This window comes from Quercus suber, unplaced genomic scaffold, assembly GCF_002906115.3.
Source record: "Quercus suber isolate HL8 unplaced genomic scaffold, Cork oak 2.0 scaffold_226, whole genome shotgun sequence".
NCBI classification, from domain to species: Eukaryota; Viridiplantae; Streptophyta; class Magnoliopsida; order Fagales; family Fagaceae; genus Quercus; species Quercus suber.
In genome coordinates this window covers 900,761-916,832 of record NW_027069684.1, presented here as the reverse complement: position 1 = coordinate 916,832, position 16,072 = coordinate 900,761, and the positions used below count along the sequence as shown (strand labels likewise).

General features: G+C 43.7%; 2 protein-coding genes across 2 annotated transcripts; both read right to left on the bottom strand.

Annotated features, from left to right (window-relative positions):
* Window positions 1-9,211: 9,211 nt before the first annotated feature.
* LOC136070343 (uncharacterized) lies at window positions 9,212-10,840 on the bottom strand. The gene has a single exon (XM_065780184.1). It carries the CDS (start codon window positions 10,838-10,840, stop codon window positions 9,212-9,214), a length of 1,629 nt encoding a protein of 542 aa, XP_065636256.1.
* Window positions 10,841-12,883: 2,043 nt separating this feature from the next.
* LOC112011027 (probable jasmonic acid carboxyl methyltransferase 2) lies at window positions 12,884-15,787 on the bottom strand. The gene is made up of 4 exons (XM_024043415.2): window positions 15,607-15,787; window positions 15,075-15,479; window positions 13,590-13,862; window positions 12,884-13,371 (listed from the first exon to the last, which is right to left on the bottom strand). Exons 1-4 carry the CDS (start codon window positions 15,679-15,681, stop codon window positions 13,012-13,014), a joined length of 1,113 nt encoding a protein of 370 aa, XP_023899183.1. The 5' UTR covers window positions 15,682-15,787; the 3' UTR covers window positions 12,884-13,011.
* Between the last annotated feature and the right edge of the window lie 285 nt (window positions 15,788-16,072).

The following is a 16,072-nucleotide window of genomic DNA, read 5'->3' as shown; positions in this document are numbered from 1 at the left end:
ATACTTGACTTGAATAACATGTTTCTTGAAATACTAAACTAATCTTAGATCTATTCACGCGCTTTTTTATTTTGGATTTAGTAAAATAATGTTTGAAAATGAGATAAAAATAGTGTTCTAATTTTTAGGATCTTTCTCGATGTGAAATTTGATAAAAGTTTAAAAGTCTAAAACTTAGAAACTTTTTAAAAAATAGTCAATTACTCTTTTAATCAGTTTGTGTTTTTAAATTTAAAATTATTTAATTAAAAAATAGAGATATTTTAGAAAGTTTAAGAATTTGTATGAAAATATTTTAGTATGCAAAATGATGAAACTCAAACAGCGAATCATGTTATTAATGGTATAAATGAGTGGTTGTAGGTACTCAGAGAAATGGGTGGTTGCAGGTGATTTACTGCTGAACAGCACACCTCTTACACTAATGTTTCAAGGGATCCTCAGTATTTGCTAACGTCTTCTTTCCAAATTATCCCTAATTGAAAAAGGGAAAAAGCAAATTCCTTGTCACATAGTCACTAAATACTCACAAGCTCCAAAGAATAGGTATTAGGTGCTGCTTAAAAACAAAGGAAAGGATATTCGTGAAGCAAAAGAATTGAAGCAGCATTTTGTTATCTAATCATACACTGCCATAGGGCGCATGATAATGAAATGTCAAAGCAATGGATATTAGGAAGAAGGAGATGGGTCACATTCAGCTATTCTACTCTACAAAATACCCAAAAAAAAAAATGGCACTCACTTGTGTACTGTGATAAAGCAATTAATGGAGCAGATATATGAAATACCATATCGTGATATTAGATATATGGTGTTACTTTCGTTCTGCTTTTGATATGGTGCAGTGTACAAATGGTGTTGTCTTTAGGGTTGATAACAAATCGTACAACTATGACTATAAATAAACTGAGTTGTTTTTAAACATCTTGAACTCAGTTTGGAAAAAAAGTTATTTATTAGTAAATTAGTCAAACTTACACTCAAGTTTATAGGCTCAATTATTAAACGAGTCAGTCTCAAAGATAATAATATGTTTGTAAATAAGGTTTGTAGGGTCAGTTTTTGTTGCCCAAGCCCAAAAGATATGGGTCAAAGGCCCAACGAACCCAGAATAATGAATTTGTAGAGAGTGGGCGAAAGAGCTAGGCTGGTTATGAAGCACAGAACAGTTGGCTAGGTTACGTGCAGTGATGATAACATGAACTGAAGCTTAGATAACTCCATGAATGAATGTCCGAAGAGGCGTTTTATTAAATGAACAGTGATTACAACATTCAGAGCTACAGTAAGACCTTTCTCTCTCTTTCTCTCTCTCTTCTCCCATCCACATTATCAGGGACCCTTCTTCTTTATATAGCATCCCTTCCTATCATCTCCATCGTCCACCTGTTCTTCATCCACGCATCTACTCAAGTACGTGTCACGTCATGTGTCTACTTTAGTTCTTTGTGAGTGGCGGTAGCTGAGGTTGCACTGTTCAGGGGTCTTCTCCACATAAATGCGGCCAGAGAAGCTGTTGCAGCGCATTAAATGCGATGGTAGCAGCTTTTCCTTTAGATATTTTTTAGTTCTAATCATTTCCGGATCCACCTAGGACCTATCATTGCCGTTGGGATCGTTGGGAAGATTAGTCAGACCTTCCACACGTTCGTTTGATCAAGGCTCATCATAGCCGAGGAGCAAGACGTCCTCGGACCAATGGTGACCTCTTCGGACGACACTCTCCTTCCGCTTCTGGGCTTCCTGCTTTTAGATGGGCCGCCCCAACCACTTGTTAATCCTTGGAAATACAATAGTCCTTAACAGGGGGTTCCGGGCCCATTAAGTAGTTTTGGGCTTTTTCCCCCCACAATAGCCCCTCAAAATCTTAATTTTTCCTTCGCATCCGAAGGGACAAAATGGGATTTTGACTTGTTACGGGGTAGAAGCTTGGGAACGGACAAAAGTCCGGCCTGGCACGCGTGTAGGCATAGATGCGTGCGTTCCATCATTACTGCCGTTGTTTTCCTGATTCCCGAAGCGCTGCATTAATTACGCCAGGAGACGCCTTGTCCATTGCATCCAACGGTGGGCTATTGATCCAACGGATGGGGTTCTTCCTCGGGATTTTGGCAAAATAACTTCTGCCCTTTCGTTTGACCTCTTATAAAATCCCAGAGGTGGACATTTCTCCTTACTTTGCAACTTTCAAATCATCCCACAAGAACAAGCACACAAACGCTCAGAGCTCTTCCAATCGCCAATTTTGCTTCTTCCTAGAGTCCTCAGGAATCCTTCTGCGAGTTCAGAGATCAGTCTCTAGCCCCGTTCCTGTAAGATTTTACCATCTCAATCCTTCAGTTTTCTCTTCGACCGTCTATTTTTCAGTTTGGGTTACCATTTCCTCACTGCTACGTTGTGCCTCTGTTTTTCCGTTGAGTGATGGGTAAACTAGAGTATCTGGTAGACAGCTCCGCCCAGCTGGAGAAGTTCAGGGCCACATACCGCATACCTCCAAACGTGGGGGTGAAGTATTGCCCTCCGGAGAAAATACTGACTGATCGGGAAACGGGGGAGGTTGTGATCCCTCTCATCGCCTTCCTAGAAGGGGGGATGACGATTCCTATGGGCCCTATCACCACTAGTTATCTTATAAACCATCGCCTTCCTAGAAGGGGCGCGCCTAACATGTTTAGGATCTTAGGGGCCATTGAGGACCTCAACCGCCACTTGGGATTGGGGCTCACTTGGCACGACGTGGTGCACATGTATGAGTTTCACAGCCAGCAAGGGGCGGGATATTATTTGAAGTCCCAGTCCGACATTGTTAGGCTCATTTCCTGCCTCTCCAAATCCAATAAAGAGATGAAGGATGACTACGTGATCATCTCGGGCGCGTGGTATGACGGTCCTCACTGTCCGACCAGAGCAGGAGAGCCAGGTGGGACCCGTTAGACTTAGGCACACTAACCATAGGCTCAGGACCTTTGCTTTTTAACGGTTTTTTATTCTTCCTGTATTGCTGCTTTTCGGTTTCTAACAAAGCTCTGCTGTGACTTGTAACAGATAGAAGAAATATATCTCCTCGGCTCAGCCTCACTAACTTTGCCGCGCTCAACTATTTGCTGCGGTCCGAGATCTTCGTAAGCGAGGACGGACAACTCCGATCGGCTCCCCTCATCCTAGGGTACAAAGCGAGGCGGAAAGACCTCCAACCGGTCGGCAACGCGATAGTCCAGGGGGACGAACGTCTTAACCGTATTGACGTTTCGTTCAGGGGCTTTTTGGCACCGCACAACCTCCCACCAGTACCACATCCAAACCCCCGGGCTATACCCCCTCTTGTCCAGCCACTACAACAAGTTCCCCTCGGACCAGAGGTTGAGGGTGAAAAGGTTGGCTCCTCCACCTCCTCGCTAGAAGAACAAATAGGCAAGTTCCACTTCGGAGGGGAGGCTTCAGGGGCGAATCAAGTAGTAGAGGCCTCGGACGCCGAGGAAGGAGGTGACAGGCATTCCAGTGTCCACCCGTTTCTGGTAACTACCCTCCCCGATGACTCTTCGGACGAAGACATGGTGGATTTGAAACTCTTGATGAAGAATAGAGGCAAAAAGGCCGAGCAAAAAGGCGCTGCGACCTCCCAACCAGCAGAGATCCTGCCTCCAGCGCCTCCCGCGGCTCCTGGAGACGGCTTGAAAACCATGCCGAACCTTCAGAAGAAGAGGCCCCATGAGCCCGAAGAGAGGGAGGTGGGGGTGCCACCCAAGGTGAGCAAGCAGCAGAGGATGGCGAGGGACCGAGGCAAGAGGGCCTCTTCCACTGAGAACCGTGACGAAAACGTTGCGGCCGAGGTTCGCCGAGGGGCAGGGCCTCGCATATGGTCCCCAAGGCTTGAGCTGGATGACGCCCCCATTCTTTGGGATACGTCCCTCAGGAACTATGATAGGGGAAGGGCGGGATACGTTGCTGAAGCCCTGCAGCTGCCACTCCTCCTCCCTCATGATATGGAGTCCTTTAGGCGCTTCAGCCAGCAGGAGCTCTTCTTATCCCTTAAGAGGGACATGGCCATGGTAAATTAACTTGCTCTCTTAATTTAGGTTCCATTTTTAACTTGCATTGCTTCATTTCTTCATCTTGTGCTGAAAATGTGGTCATGCAGATTACTCAGCAGATCTACGTGGCTGAGGAATGGAACAAAAAGCCTTCCCTCGAGGCCCAAGTAGCAGCCCAGTCCCAATCCGAGGCGGAGAAGGCTCTTGGTATGCTGAAGGATGATTATGCTCGCACATCTGAGCAATTTAAGGCCGTGACCCGGGAAAGGGACAACCATAAGGCCGACCTTCAAACCGCCGAGACCTAGGTCGAGGAGCAGCGTAAACAATTACGCGCGTCAGAGACCAACCTGGCGACCGAAAGGCAACTGGTGAAGGGTCTCAGGGCTGAACTCCAGAAAGCCCGGGAGGGCGCCCGAGCAGCTGAGCAGGCAGTTCAACTGGCCAAGGAGTCAGTTGAAGCTGAGAGGAAAGCGGCATATCAGCTAGGAGTGGACGAGACTGGAAAGCAGCTTATGGAGCAATTCGCTCTGGTTGCTCGCGAGTACTGCGACGTAACCTGGCAAAAGGAACTGGACGTTGCTAGGGTCCCTTCCGACTCTCCCCTGATGCTACCTGGGGGCATATTTTACCATCCAGACATCCGAGAGCTCCCAGAGACTGACTCTCCTCCTGCTCCCCAGCTTTTGGAGTCTACGGAGCAAAGCTTAGTCAGTGTGGCTTCCCCATCCGCCCTTGATGCACCCCGAGAGGCTGGTCTGCCAGTTGAACCAGCCAAAGACAAAGGTCAAGGGTTGGACGAAGAGAAGACTCCTGCTGAGTCCCAGAGCCAAGCCCCAGGAGCTGCTGTTCAGACAGGCCAGGTTGCTGACCCTATGGTTCCTTCAGCTCAAGAGTAGACACATAGGGCCTCCCCTTTCTTTGTGTTTTTCTTTTTGTAAGAGATTTGTAAGCTATTTTCCTGACTAATGAAGCAGTTTTTCCTTTGTATTCATTTGCTTTGCTGTGTAATATGACTCACTATTACTATTAAAGCTCTGTGCCTTAACTTTATTGTGATCCTGATATCATGTTAACAACTCGCATGACTAAGATTGGTGTTAGAAAATGGGCAGAATGTATAAGAGCTGTGATAAAGTGTTTACTTAAAAGACTTAAGTTTAAAAATTCAATGCAATTGTAACAGTGCTAACTAATCCCATATCATCTGGTCCGAGGATTACAGGCATGAATGGATTTAAGTTTAAACACTTAAAGGAATCATAACATAGTGTTAACTAACCCAAATCATCTGGTCCGAGGACTATAGGCATGAATGAATTTAAGTTTAAACACTTAAAGGAATCGTAACATGTGTTAACTAACCCAAATCATCTGGTCTGAGGACTACAGACATGAATGGATTTAAGTTTAAACACTTAAAGGAATCGTAACATAGTGTTAACTAACCCAAATCATCTGGTCCAAGGACTACAGGCATGAATGGATTTAAGTTTAAACACTTAAAGGAATCGTAACAGTGTTAACTAACCCAAATCATCTGGTCCGAAGACTACAGGCATGAATGGACTTAAGTTTAAACACTTAAAGGAATCGTAACATGTGTTAACTAACCCAAATCATCTGGTCCGAGGACTACAGGCATGAATGGATTTAAGTTTAAACACTTAAAGGAATCGTAACATGTGTTAACTAACCCAAATTATCTGGTCCGAGGACTACGGGCATGAATGGGTTTAAGTTTAAACACTTAAAGGAATCGTAACAGTGTTAACTAACCCAAATCATTTGGTCCGAGGACTACAGGCATGAATGGATTTAAATTTAAACACTTAAAGGAATCGTAATAGATCGATATGCTGATTAAAAGAAGAGTTTGATTAATAATAATACCTTTTGATGTTATTTACATTCCACGGGCGTGGTATCACGTGATTGTCTAGGTCTTCAAGGAAGTATGCCCCAATGCCAGCTCCTGAAGTAATACGATATCGTCCTTCCCAATTAGGCCCTAGCTTTCCCCACGCTGGGTTCTTTGCAGTGCCAACCACTTTTCTTAGTACGAGATCGCCAGGTTCCAGAGGCCTGAGCCTTACGTTGGCATCGTAGCCCTGTCTAAGCTTTTGTTGGTAATGTGCTAATCGGACCATTGCATTTTCCCTTCTTTTATCGATGAGATCCAAGCTCTTCTCTAGCAGCTCATCGTTACCCGCCGGACTAAACGAGCTAGTTCTCAGTGTCGGGAATCCAGTTTCCAAAGGTATAACGGCTTCAGCCCCGTACGTCATTGAGAAGGGGGTCTCTCCAGTAGACCTGCGTGGAGTGGTTCTGTAAGCCCAAAGTACATGTGGTAATTCTTCTACCCATTTACCCTTCGCGTCATCTAATCTCTTTTTTAAGCCATTCACAATGACCTTGTTGACAGCTTCAGCCTGGCCATTACCCTGGGGGTAAGCTAAGGTGGAGTACCTATTTATGATTCTCAGCTCGCTACAATAGCTCCTGAATGCTTTGCTATCAAACTGCAGGCCATTGTCCAAGATGGGAGCACATGGGACTCCAAATCGAGTAACTATACTTTTCCACACAAACTTTTGCGCGTCTACATCTCGGATGTTTGCAAGAGGCTCTGCTTCGACCCACTTAGTGAAGTAATCAGTGCCGACTAGTAGATATTTCTTGTTTCCTACAGCCTTAGGGAATGGTCCCACGATATCCAAGCCCCATTGGGCTTAAGGCCATGGGCTGGACAGCGGGTTGAGAGTCCCCCCTGGCTGATGTATATGCGGAGCAAATCGCTGACACTGATCACATTTTTTAGCATAATCCAGGGCTTCCTTTTGCATGTTCGGCCACCAATAACCCTAAGTGATGGCTCGGTGAGCCAAGGATCTTCCTCCAGTGTGGCTTCCACAGATCCCTTCATGTAGTTCCTCTAATAACAGCTCAGCCTTTTCAGGATGCACGCACAACAAGTACGGCCCTGAATAGGAACGTTTGTATAGTTTCTGATCCTCGGACAACCAGAACCTGGCTGCCTTCCTCCGAATTTTATCGGCTTCTCCCTTCTCTCTAGGCAGGATATCTTCCTTCAGAAACTTAACCAGCGGGTCCATCCAACTGGGTCCAGCCCTGACCTGATGTACTTGAATTACTCCTTTTCCCGCTTCGGTAGGCTCATGCAGGTCCTCAACGAGGATAACTCTCGACAAATCTTGTGCCGAAGAGGTGGCTAGAGTGGCCAAGGAGTCGGCGTGTGAGTTGCCACTCCTAGGAATATGCAGCAAGCTGAAAGACTCGAACCCTGACTGCAGACGCTTAGCTCGGCTCAGGTATCCATGCATTCTTTTGTCCTTTGCCTCAAACTCTCCATGGACTTGACCCACAACCAGCCTTGAGTCCGAGAATACTTTTACTGCCTTTCCTCCCATCCTTTGGACCATACTCATCCCCATCAATAGGGCTTCGTATTCCGCCTCATTATTCGTCGCCGAGAAGCCCAACCTTAATGCTTTTTCATAATGATTCCTTCGGGGGATATCAGCACTAGCCCCACTCCGGAGCCTCTCTGGTTTGCAGCACCATCCACGTACGCCTCCCAAAGAGAGGGCTCTTGTTGAGAAATCATGCCAACCGATTTTTCATCCATGTCTGATGTCAGCTTCACTTCTTCTAGTCGGGGCTCTGTGAACTCGGCTACCAAATCAGCAAGCACCTGGCCCTTGACCGAGGTACGTGGCATATACTTGATGTCAAAAGCCCCTAGGATCGTCCCCCATTTTGCAATTCTCCCAGTATAGTCTGCACTTCGGAGTATAGCCCTGAGCGGAAGCTGGGTGAGGACGATGACTGTATGGGCTTGGAAATAATGTGGGAGCTTTCGTGTGCCGTGCACCACTGCTAAAATAGCCTTTTCCAACGGTAAATAACTGACCTCAGCTTCATGAAGCGACTTGCTTACACAATAAACGGGTTTCTGCACACCGCCATCTGCTCGGATCAGGACCAAGCTTATAGCACGAGTGGCTACCGCGATATACGCAAACAAGACCTCGTCAGGCTCAGGGCTGGACATGATTGGTGGTCGAGCTAGATAATCTTTCAATTGTTGGAAGGCCACAGCACACTCCTCTGTCCACTCGAACCCTTTCCACTTGTTAATTAAGGAAAAGAAAGGCCGACACCTATCCGCCAATCGAGAGATAAATCGATTTAGGGCTGCCGTCATCCCCGTCAGTTTCTGAACCTCCTTGGGGTTCCGAGGAGGTTGTAACTCATTAATGGCCCTTATCTGGTCAGGGTTAACCTCAATTCCCCTGTGAGTCACCATATATCCCAGAAACTTACCTGACCCCACGCCAAACGAGCACTCAGCAGCGTTCAAGCGTAGCTTGTACTTCCTGAGAACTTCGCAAGTGCTTTCCAAGTCCTTTACGTGCTCGGACACCACTTTGCTCTTCACCACCATGTCGTCTATGTAAATCTCGATGTTTCTCCCCAGCTGCGATTCAAACATCCTCATCATCATCCTTTGGTAAGTAGACCCCGCATTTTTTAAGCCGAAAGGCATCACCTTATAATGATAGTTGCCCATGGGAATCACAAAAGCAGTCTTCTCCTGATCTTCCTGGGCTAAGGGTATCTGATGATAGCCTTGGAACACGTCCAAGAAGCTCATTCAGGGGTGTCCGATGGTGGCATTTACTAGCCGATCGATTTTGGGCATGGGGAATGGATCCTTAGGGCACACCTTATTTAAGTCGGTGAAGTCCACACACACTCGCCATTTCTCGCTCTTCTTCTTCACCACCACGGTATTTGCCAACCACTCTGGGTAGAAAACTTCTTTAATAGCCCCAGCTTGCTTGAGCTTCGCCACTTCTTCTTTGACTGCCTTAGCGTGTTCCTTAGATGGACGCCAAGGAGGCTACTTCTTAGGGGTGATCATGGTGGCATATAAATTCTGGATCTACCCCAGGAGCTTCATAAGCGTTCCAAGCGAATACGTCGAGGTTTTCCTTAAGACCTTGCACTAACTCCTCTTTTTCCTACAACGGCAATTGGGATCCAAGTTGAAAGAACTTCTCGGGATTATCCCCAATGAGGACTTTTGTCAACTCTTCGCAACCTGCGCCCTCGTCCGGATCTTCTGTGGGTGATAACCGGTGCTTTGGTTGCTATAAGCCCCTTTCGGCTCTGGTCGATGACTCAGCTCCGGGTTCGTGCTGTATGGCAGCCACTAAGCATTGTCTAGCTACAGATTGGTCCCCCCGGATTTCGCAAACTTGGCCTTCGGAAGGATATTTGATTTTCTGGTGCAAAGTGGAAGAAACCGCCCCCAACGCATGAAGCCAAGGTCTGGCTACAATTGCCGTGTAGGGCGAAAAAACGTCTACGACTATGAAATCCCCCTCCACCACCTCTGAGCCAGTCTGCACAGGCAGTCGTATTTGGCCCTTCGGGGTAACAACTCTTCCTTCAAAACTGATCAGCGAAGAATGATATGGTGTTAAGTCACTAAGTTTGAGGTTCAGCCCCCTATAAAGATCAGGGTACATTATTTCCGCAGCGCTTCCTTGGTCAACCATCACCCGTTTCACATCGTACCCCCCAATTCTGAGGGTGACGACCAACGCATCATCATAAGGCTGGACAGTACCCACCTTGTCGGCGTCCGAGAAGCCTAAAACCAGCTGATCATCAAGTTTACATTTCTTCGGACCCTGGCCAGATTCCCCTGCAGGTAACCGATCCACAGACAAGACCTTGGATGGCCAGGATCCTGTTCTCCCTGGGGCCACAAAGATAACGTTGATAGTTCCCAGAGAGAGTTTCAGAGGGTCATCCCTCCGGGAGTCCGCGCTCATCAGACCTCCTCGGCCACTGGTGTGATGTAGGAGATGTCGCAATTTCTCCTCGCTGACTAGTTGTTCCAAATGAATCCACAAGTCCCTGCAGTCCTCAGTCGTGTGCCCATGATCCTGGTGGTATTGGCAGTAGAGATTGCGATTACGTCTGTCAGGATTCCCTACCATCTTGTTCGGCCACTTGAAGAACGGCTCGTTCTTGACCTTTGCCAAAACTTGGTGGACTGGGTCTCTGAATACGGTGTTGACGGTCTGGGGATTGGCTGTTCCTGACTGCGCAGGAAAGTCTCTCTTCGGCTTGCTGCTGGTGTATCGATCCGACCTGAAATCCCTCCTTTCCAGGGGGATAACCTTTTCCTTGCCTTTCCCTTGTTGTTGGTCTTCTTCAACTCTTTTGTACTTCTCAATGCGGTCCATTAGCTGGCGAATGCTAGTAACGGGTTTACCAGACAGGGACGTCCTTAAACCGTGATCGGTAGGGAGGCCGAGCTTAAACGTTTCCAGGGCCATTGCGTCAAAATTGCCCTCCATGTCGTTAAACATTTCCCAATATCTATCCGAATACACCTTCAGGGATTCTCCTTCCTTCATAGTTAAAGACAGCAGAGAGGACAGAGGTCGGGCCACTCTTCGGCATGTAACAAATCTTGAACCAAATGCTTGGGTGAGCTCTTTGAAGGAGCTGATGGAATTTGGGCTCAGCCCATCGAACCACCTCATGGAAACTGGCCCAAGACTAGAAGGGAAAACCTTGCACATCAGCGCTTCGTCCCTGGAATAGACAGCCATCCTTTGGTTAAAATGACTCACGTGTTCCACGGGGTCTGTTTTGCCGTTGTAGATGGTGAATGCTGGTTGGTTAAAGCGCCGAGGAAGTCTAGCCTCTTCGATCCTGCACGTGAAGGGTGACCTGGAAATCTGGTTTAGAGCCTTGCTCATGGCGTCGCTTCCGACGTCTCCACGTGATGGACTTCTGCGTTGCCCCTTGTGAGGAGACTCATGTTCGTAGGTATAGGTCTCACTGGCCGGTGTCCTGGATTTGGGTTGATAAGTGACGTCCAGCTCATCATCAGGGTCTTCATCAAAATACGAGGGAGCCCGTTTCCTCTTTGCATGGCGTAACTCCCTTTTAACTTGTCAACCTCCCGCTGCAAATCTCGGTTCTTCTCTGCATGGGACACGTGGCTTCCGCCATGTGATTGGCCCTAACCAGGGGGTATGGTGTGCACGCTACCCTCGCGGTCTTGTCTTCGCTCCAAGTTAAGGAAAGGGTCCTCATGCTGAGATGCCCTAGACTCCGCTTCTTGTTCACCGTGTTCAGCCATCACCTACTGTTGTCTGCACCCTTGCGCAAGCTCTTCCCACAGATGGCGCCAATTGTAGGGTCAGTTTTTGTTGCCCAAGCCCAAAAGATATGGGTCAAAGGCCCAACGAACCCAGAACAATGAATTTGTAGAGAGTGGGCGAAAGAACTGGGCTGGTTATGAAGCACAGAATAGTTGGCTAGGTTACGTGCAGTGATGATAACATGAACTGAAGCTTAGATAACTCCATGAATGAATGTCCGAAGAGGCGTTTTATTGAATGAACAGTGATTACAACATTCAAAACTACAGTAAGGTCTTTCTCTCTCTTTCTCTCTCTCTTTACCCATCCACATTATCAGGGACCCTTCTTCTTTATATAGCATCCCTTCCTATCATCTCCATCGTCCACCTGTTTTTCATCCACGCATCTACTCAAGTACGTGTCACGCCATGTGTCTACTTTAGTTCTTTGTGAGTGGCGGTAGCTGAGGTTGCACTGTTCAGGGGTCTTCTCCACATAAATGCGGCCAGAGAAGCTGTTGCAGTGCATTAAATGCGGTGGTAGCAGCTTTTCCTTTAGATATTTTTTAGTTCTGATCATTTCCGGATCCACCTAGGACCTATCATTGCCGTTGGGATCGTTGGGAAGATTAGTCGGACATTCCACACGTTCGTTTGATCAAGGCTCATCATAGCCGAGGAGCAAGACGTCCTCGGACCAATGGTGACCTCTTCGGACGACACTCCCTTTCCGCTTCTGGGTTTCCTGCTTTTAGATGGGCCGCCCCAACCACCTGTTAATCCTCGGAAATACAATAGTCCTTAACAGGGGGTTCCGGGCCCATTAAGTAGTTTTGGGCTTTTTCCCCCCACAAGGTTGTTAGTATAAGTTTCAAATTAAGTATATATAATATTATATGTTATATATGTGTGTATAAAGATATATTTCTATAAACTTGATATTGGATTATATTAACTTTTAAATAAATTCATAAGATATCAAATTATTATTTATAATTTATTGTAGTAAAAATCATTTATAATTTTTAACAATACAGGATTGGTGAATTTAATTTTTATAAGCTTATAAATGGAAATCATTTTCTAATTAACTCAAATCATTAATTTCTAACATTTAAAAAATCATTAATTTCAATCACAATTTAGTTTCTCTAATTAGTACCATATATTTGTAAAGAAATAAAAAAAAAAATTCTAGTTGCAATATTAGATTGTTTGATAAGAAAACGAACCTAACTTAAACATATAATTTTGTTTATTGATGGGCTCAAAGCTCAACTTGTATTCAAAATAAAAGTAAATGACTAATCATAAACTTCTGGTGCATAAATTTAATCGACAAAACTCATTCACAGCTCTGCATCGTACATCCAAATTAAGAAAAGATATTGATTTTTACCTTTTCTACACTACTCAACCCAAAATTATATTATACTTTTTATAAAAAAAAAAAATCCATTCCTAGAAGAATAAGGGTTTTTTTGGTAAGGATTTTCAATAAATAACAAAGAGGATTGAGCTTTTCTTTGACCTTCAATTTCTAATTGATTTGACAACAAATAGTACATATGCTAATAGTGTACAAATTGTCACAAATTGTACATTTTAAAATTTATTATATTTAATTTTAACTATAAAATTAATCAATTTCAAATAGAGATAAACGAGATAATTTCATTATTCTACGGACTGTTGACATAATAAAACTTAGCTAATTTAGGACATTATTAAGTCCAAATCACATATAAGATATAATGTGATTCCATAGGCCTTTAACATTTTTCAACCCTTTCTTACAAGGTGAATGACCAAGTTTGTGTACTTGGTTCTAGTTTTTGCCAAGTGCTTGTCCACTAAATCAGCATGCCTCTGAAATAAATCATCCATTATATCTCTTCCAAAATGAGATTCCAGCATTGACTCAATCACAGCCCTTATGGTCTTGGCCACTCGCTGCCCACTTGAAAGTGTCCCATTAATTGTGTTAGGCATGTCTACACCTCCATCCCAATCAATCTCAAACGCTTCCAGCCGATCCATAATGAATGATCCTTCTTTTTGTACCTCTAATTCTAGCTCTTCGGCACATGGACCATAATAGGGTGCACTGAATGTGTCTACCTTTTCCTCTGGGACTAGACCCTGCAATTAATCAAAGAAATAATTAGCCTACAAGAAAAGTTTTATTAATAATACATGCACTACTTCTATATTATGGGACTGGTTAGGTCCGATTCTCTTGTCACGTGTTTGCATCTTAACTGGTCTATTACTCTTGTACATTGGACCCAATTATTGCTCCTATGTTATTACTTATTAGCTTACAAGAAATTATTGTGGAGTATCAATACAACGTGTACCTCTGAGACCATGTTCATCAATGCCTGGGCGAGGAGTTCCCATTGATGGCAACTTTCTATGGCAGTAGGGTCCATAGATTTTCTGCCCGTGAACGACAAGACCATGCACCCTCCTGGTACAATTTCATCTGAACGTGATTTGAGGAACAGTGAAAAATCCTTCTGGAATTGCAGCATGTATGAATCTAAGACGCTTTGTGGGCTGGTCTTGGATATGTATATCCTCCCCTTGTTTATGGCTGTGCTAGCCTTGCTGTCCAGCCCAGCGGGAACCTGTACGTAAAACAATCAATTGCTTGTGAGTCATATTGAAAAGAACTTGACAACTTCACTGAATTACAAAACTCTTTAATTTTTCAACTTTTCCTTATAATTCAAAAACTATTCAAAAAAATTTTAAGTCAAATAATTACTATCACACTTTCCCTCGTAATTCAAAAACTCTTTAAAAGTTAATTTTAATCATTTTGTGTTATCATATATGCACGCAACCAAACAAACAATCATAATTTACCAACAGGAATCATCATTTGTCATAACCATTCTAACTTTGCTGTGGATGATCCATCTATTACTAGACTTTCGTTGAAAGAAATAATGAAGTTGTTAGAATTTAGTAGTATATGGTTAAATAATTAAGTTTACTATATTTTAATAGTTTTAGCTTTTGTGATAATAGGTAATTTAGGCTACAAGAGATATAACTATAAGCTTCGTCCAATGCATTTGTGCAATCATATTGTGTCTAGTTCACAAATGCACTGAATATAAACATCAACCAAAAAATAATTATTGAATGAATTATAGCGTGGAAGTACCAATTAAATTTAATACTCATGTACGACATTATGTATAAAGGCAAACACCCCCTCCCCCAACTTTCAAGTACAATTAATGGAACAATTGAATACTCACGTGTCACGTACTACTTTTGAATTTTACATTTGGTTGATGTGAGACCGTTCCTGAAGTCCGGTATTGTGGTCCAGTTTCGTCGTTATGCACTAATGAGATTGTGGCTACTAATTAACATCACCAATTTAATAATTGTCCGGATTCATTTTGAGCTAATATTGGGTATGAGTGTTCTAAAACCACAAATAGTTTTTTTTAGATAATTGGCCAGTTCATGTAAAAAAAAAAAAAAAAAAGGGGGATATACACCATGTTTTAAAACTGAAAAAATGACTCACATTTTTATTTAGTTATATAAAATATGCACAATTTTTAAGTAGTCTTGAAGCAGTGTTTCGGTTCTCACATAAAAGTGTACCTTATCCGTGGGATCAACTTCTTATGTGAGAACTTGAAGCATTGCTCGAGACTATTTGTGTTTTGGTAAAACACTGCAAACCAGCTTGCAAATCACGCACGGTCATATTTCATGTCAACCCTGTTAATTGACCGCCAACGTTGTCCATTCTTTTGCTTCGTATCCTTATATATGAACATGATGACAAGAATAATGGAAACACATATACAAACCTGAGAGAGCCAGTGGAGGCTGGAAGAAGAGTGCACAAAGTGCATGCTTTTTCTCGGAAACAATCTACCATAGAAAGAACCAGGCCCACCTGTAATGAAACACTGCCCAAAATCCGTACCCTTCTCTTCCTTCAGTTTGTTGTAGAAAGCTGGTAATGACCCAAATACATCATTGAAATCGTTGCTATAAAGATCATTCAAGCAGATTCTAAGTTCTGGAGTTGGACAGCCTAGGTTGCTGCATTTGGAATATATGATATCTATTATCTCTGAGATCACAGTTAGGGTGTTGGGTCCCGATGAGCAACCCAAGTCAGCAATGCCCATGCTCTCCGGCAAATTTTTGCACAATAGTTCAATTATGGCTTCCTCGATTACAGTCTTTGTGATAGATATTATCTTGCTCTACCCAAAAAAAAGAATATGAATTAGTCTCCCCCATTGTAGTTAGTATGGAAGATAAAATTTACTTGAAGATCAAATTCATACTGAATATGTAATGATTCAGATATAGGAAGCCGATTAGCCGAACCTGAACTTTTGAGTTCTTAGCATAGCTAGTTTCGCCTGCCCCCTTGTTCATGTGAAGTAATTCCACGACTTCCATCTCTCTCTTTCAATTCAAAACCAAGTGAATCTCAGACAATAATCCTGAAACCTAAGACAGGTTAATGGCCAGAATTTTTTTTATATCTAGTCGTAGAGGAGCTACACAAAACTTCGTAGTGAGGAATCCAAGATTGCAGCACTGTATATATAGACAAAAATTTCTTGTTGGTGGTAAGTACATAATGACCCGGTTTTGATAGAACTACTTTTCACTCAAAGTAAAGTTATGTTTTCAGTTTTTTTTTTTTTAGCAGCCAGACTTATTGACTTTTAGGAGACAAAAAACATTGTGTGTGTACTGTGCGTGCACTGTTCATGCACTGTTCATGCAATATTTAATATTAAAAGTGGGTCTCACGATACTATTCACATATTTAAAAATTATTTTG

What these genes read in the sequence shown, in the direction of transcription:
- LOC136070343 (XM_065780184.1), bottom strand. Translation starts at nt 10,840, where the DNA reads ATGAGCAAGGCTCTAAACCAGATTTCCAGGTCACCCTTCACGTGCAGG.
- LOC112011027 (XM_024043415.2), bottom strand. Translation starts at nt 15,681, where the DNA reads ATGGAAGTCGTGGAATTACTTCACATGAACAAGGGGGCAGGCGAAACT. An exon ending in CTAAGAACTCAAAAGTTCAG is followed by an intron (nt 15,480 to 15,606) that starts GTTCGGCTAATC and finishes TTTTTTGGGTAG; the next exon opens with AGCAAGATAATATCTATCAC. An exon ending in TGATGAACATGGTCTCAGAG is followed by an intron (nt 13,372 to 13,589) that starts GTACACGTTGTA and finishes GATTAATTGCAG; the next exon opens with GGTCTAGTCCCAGAGGAAAA.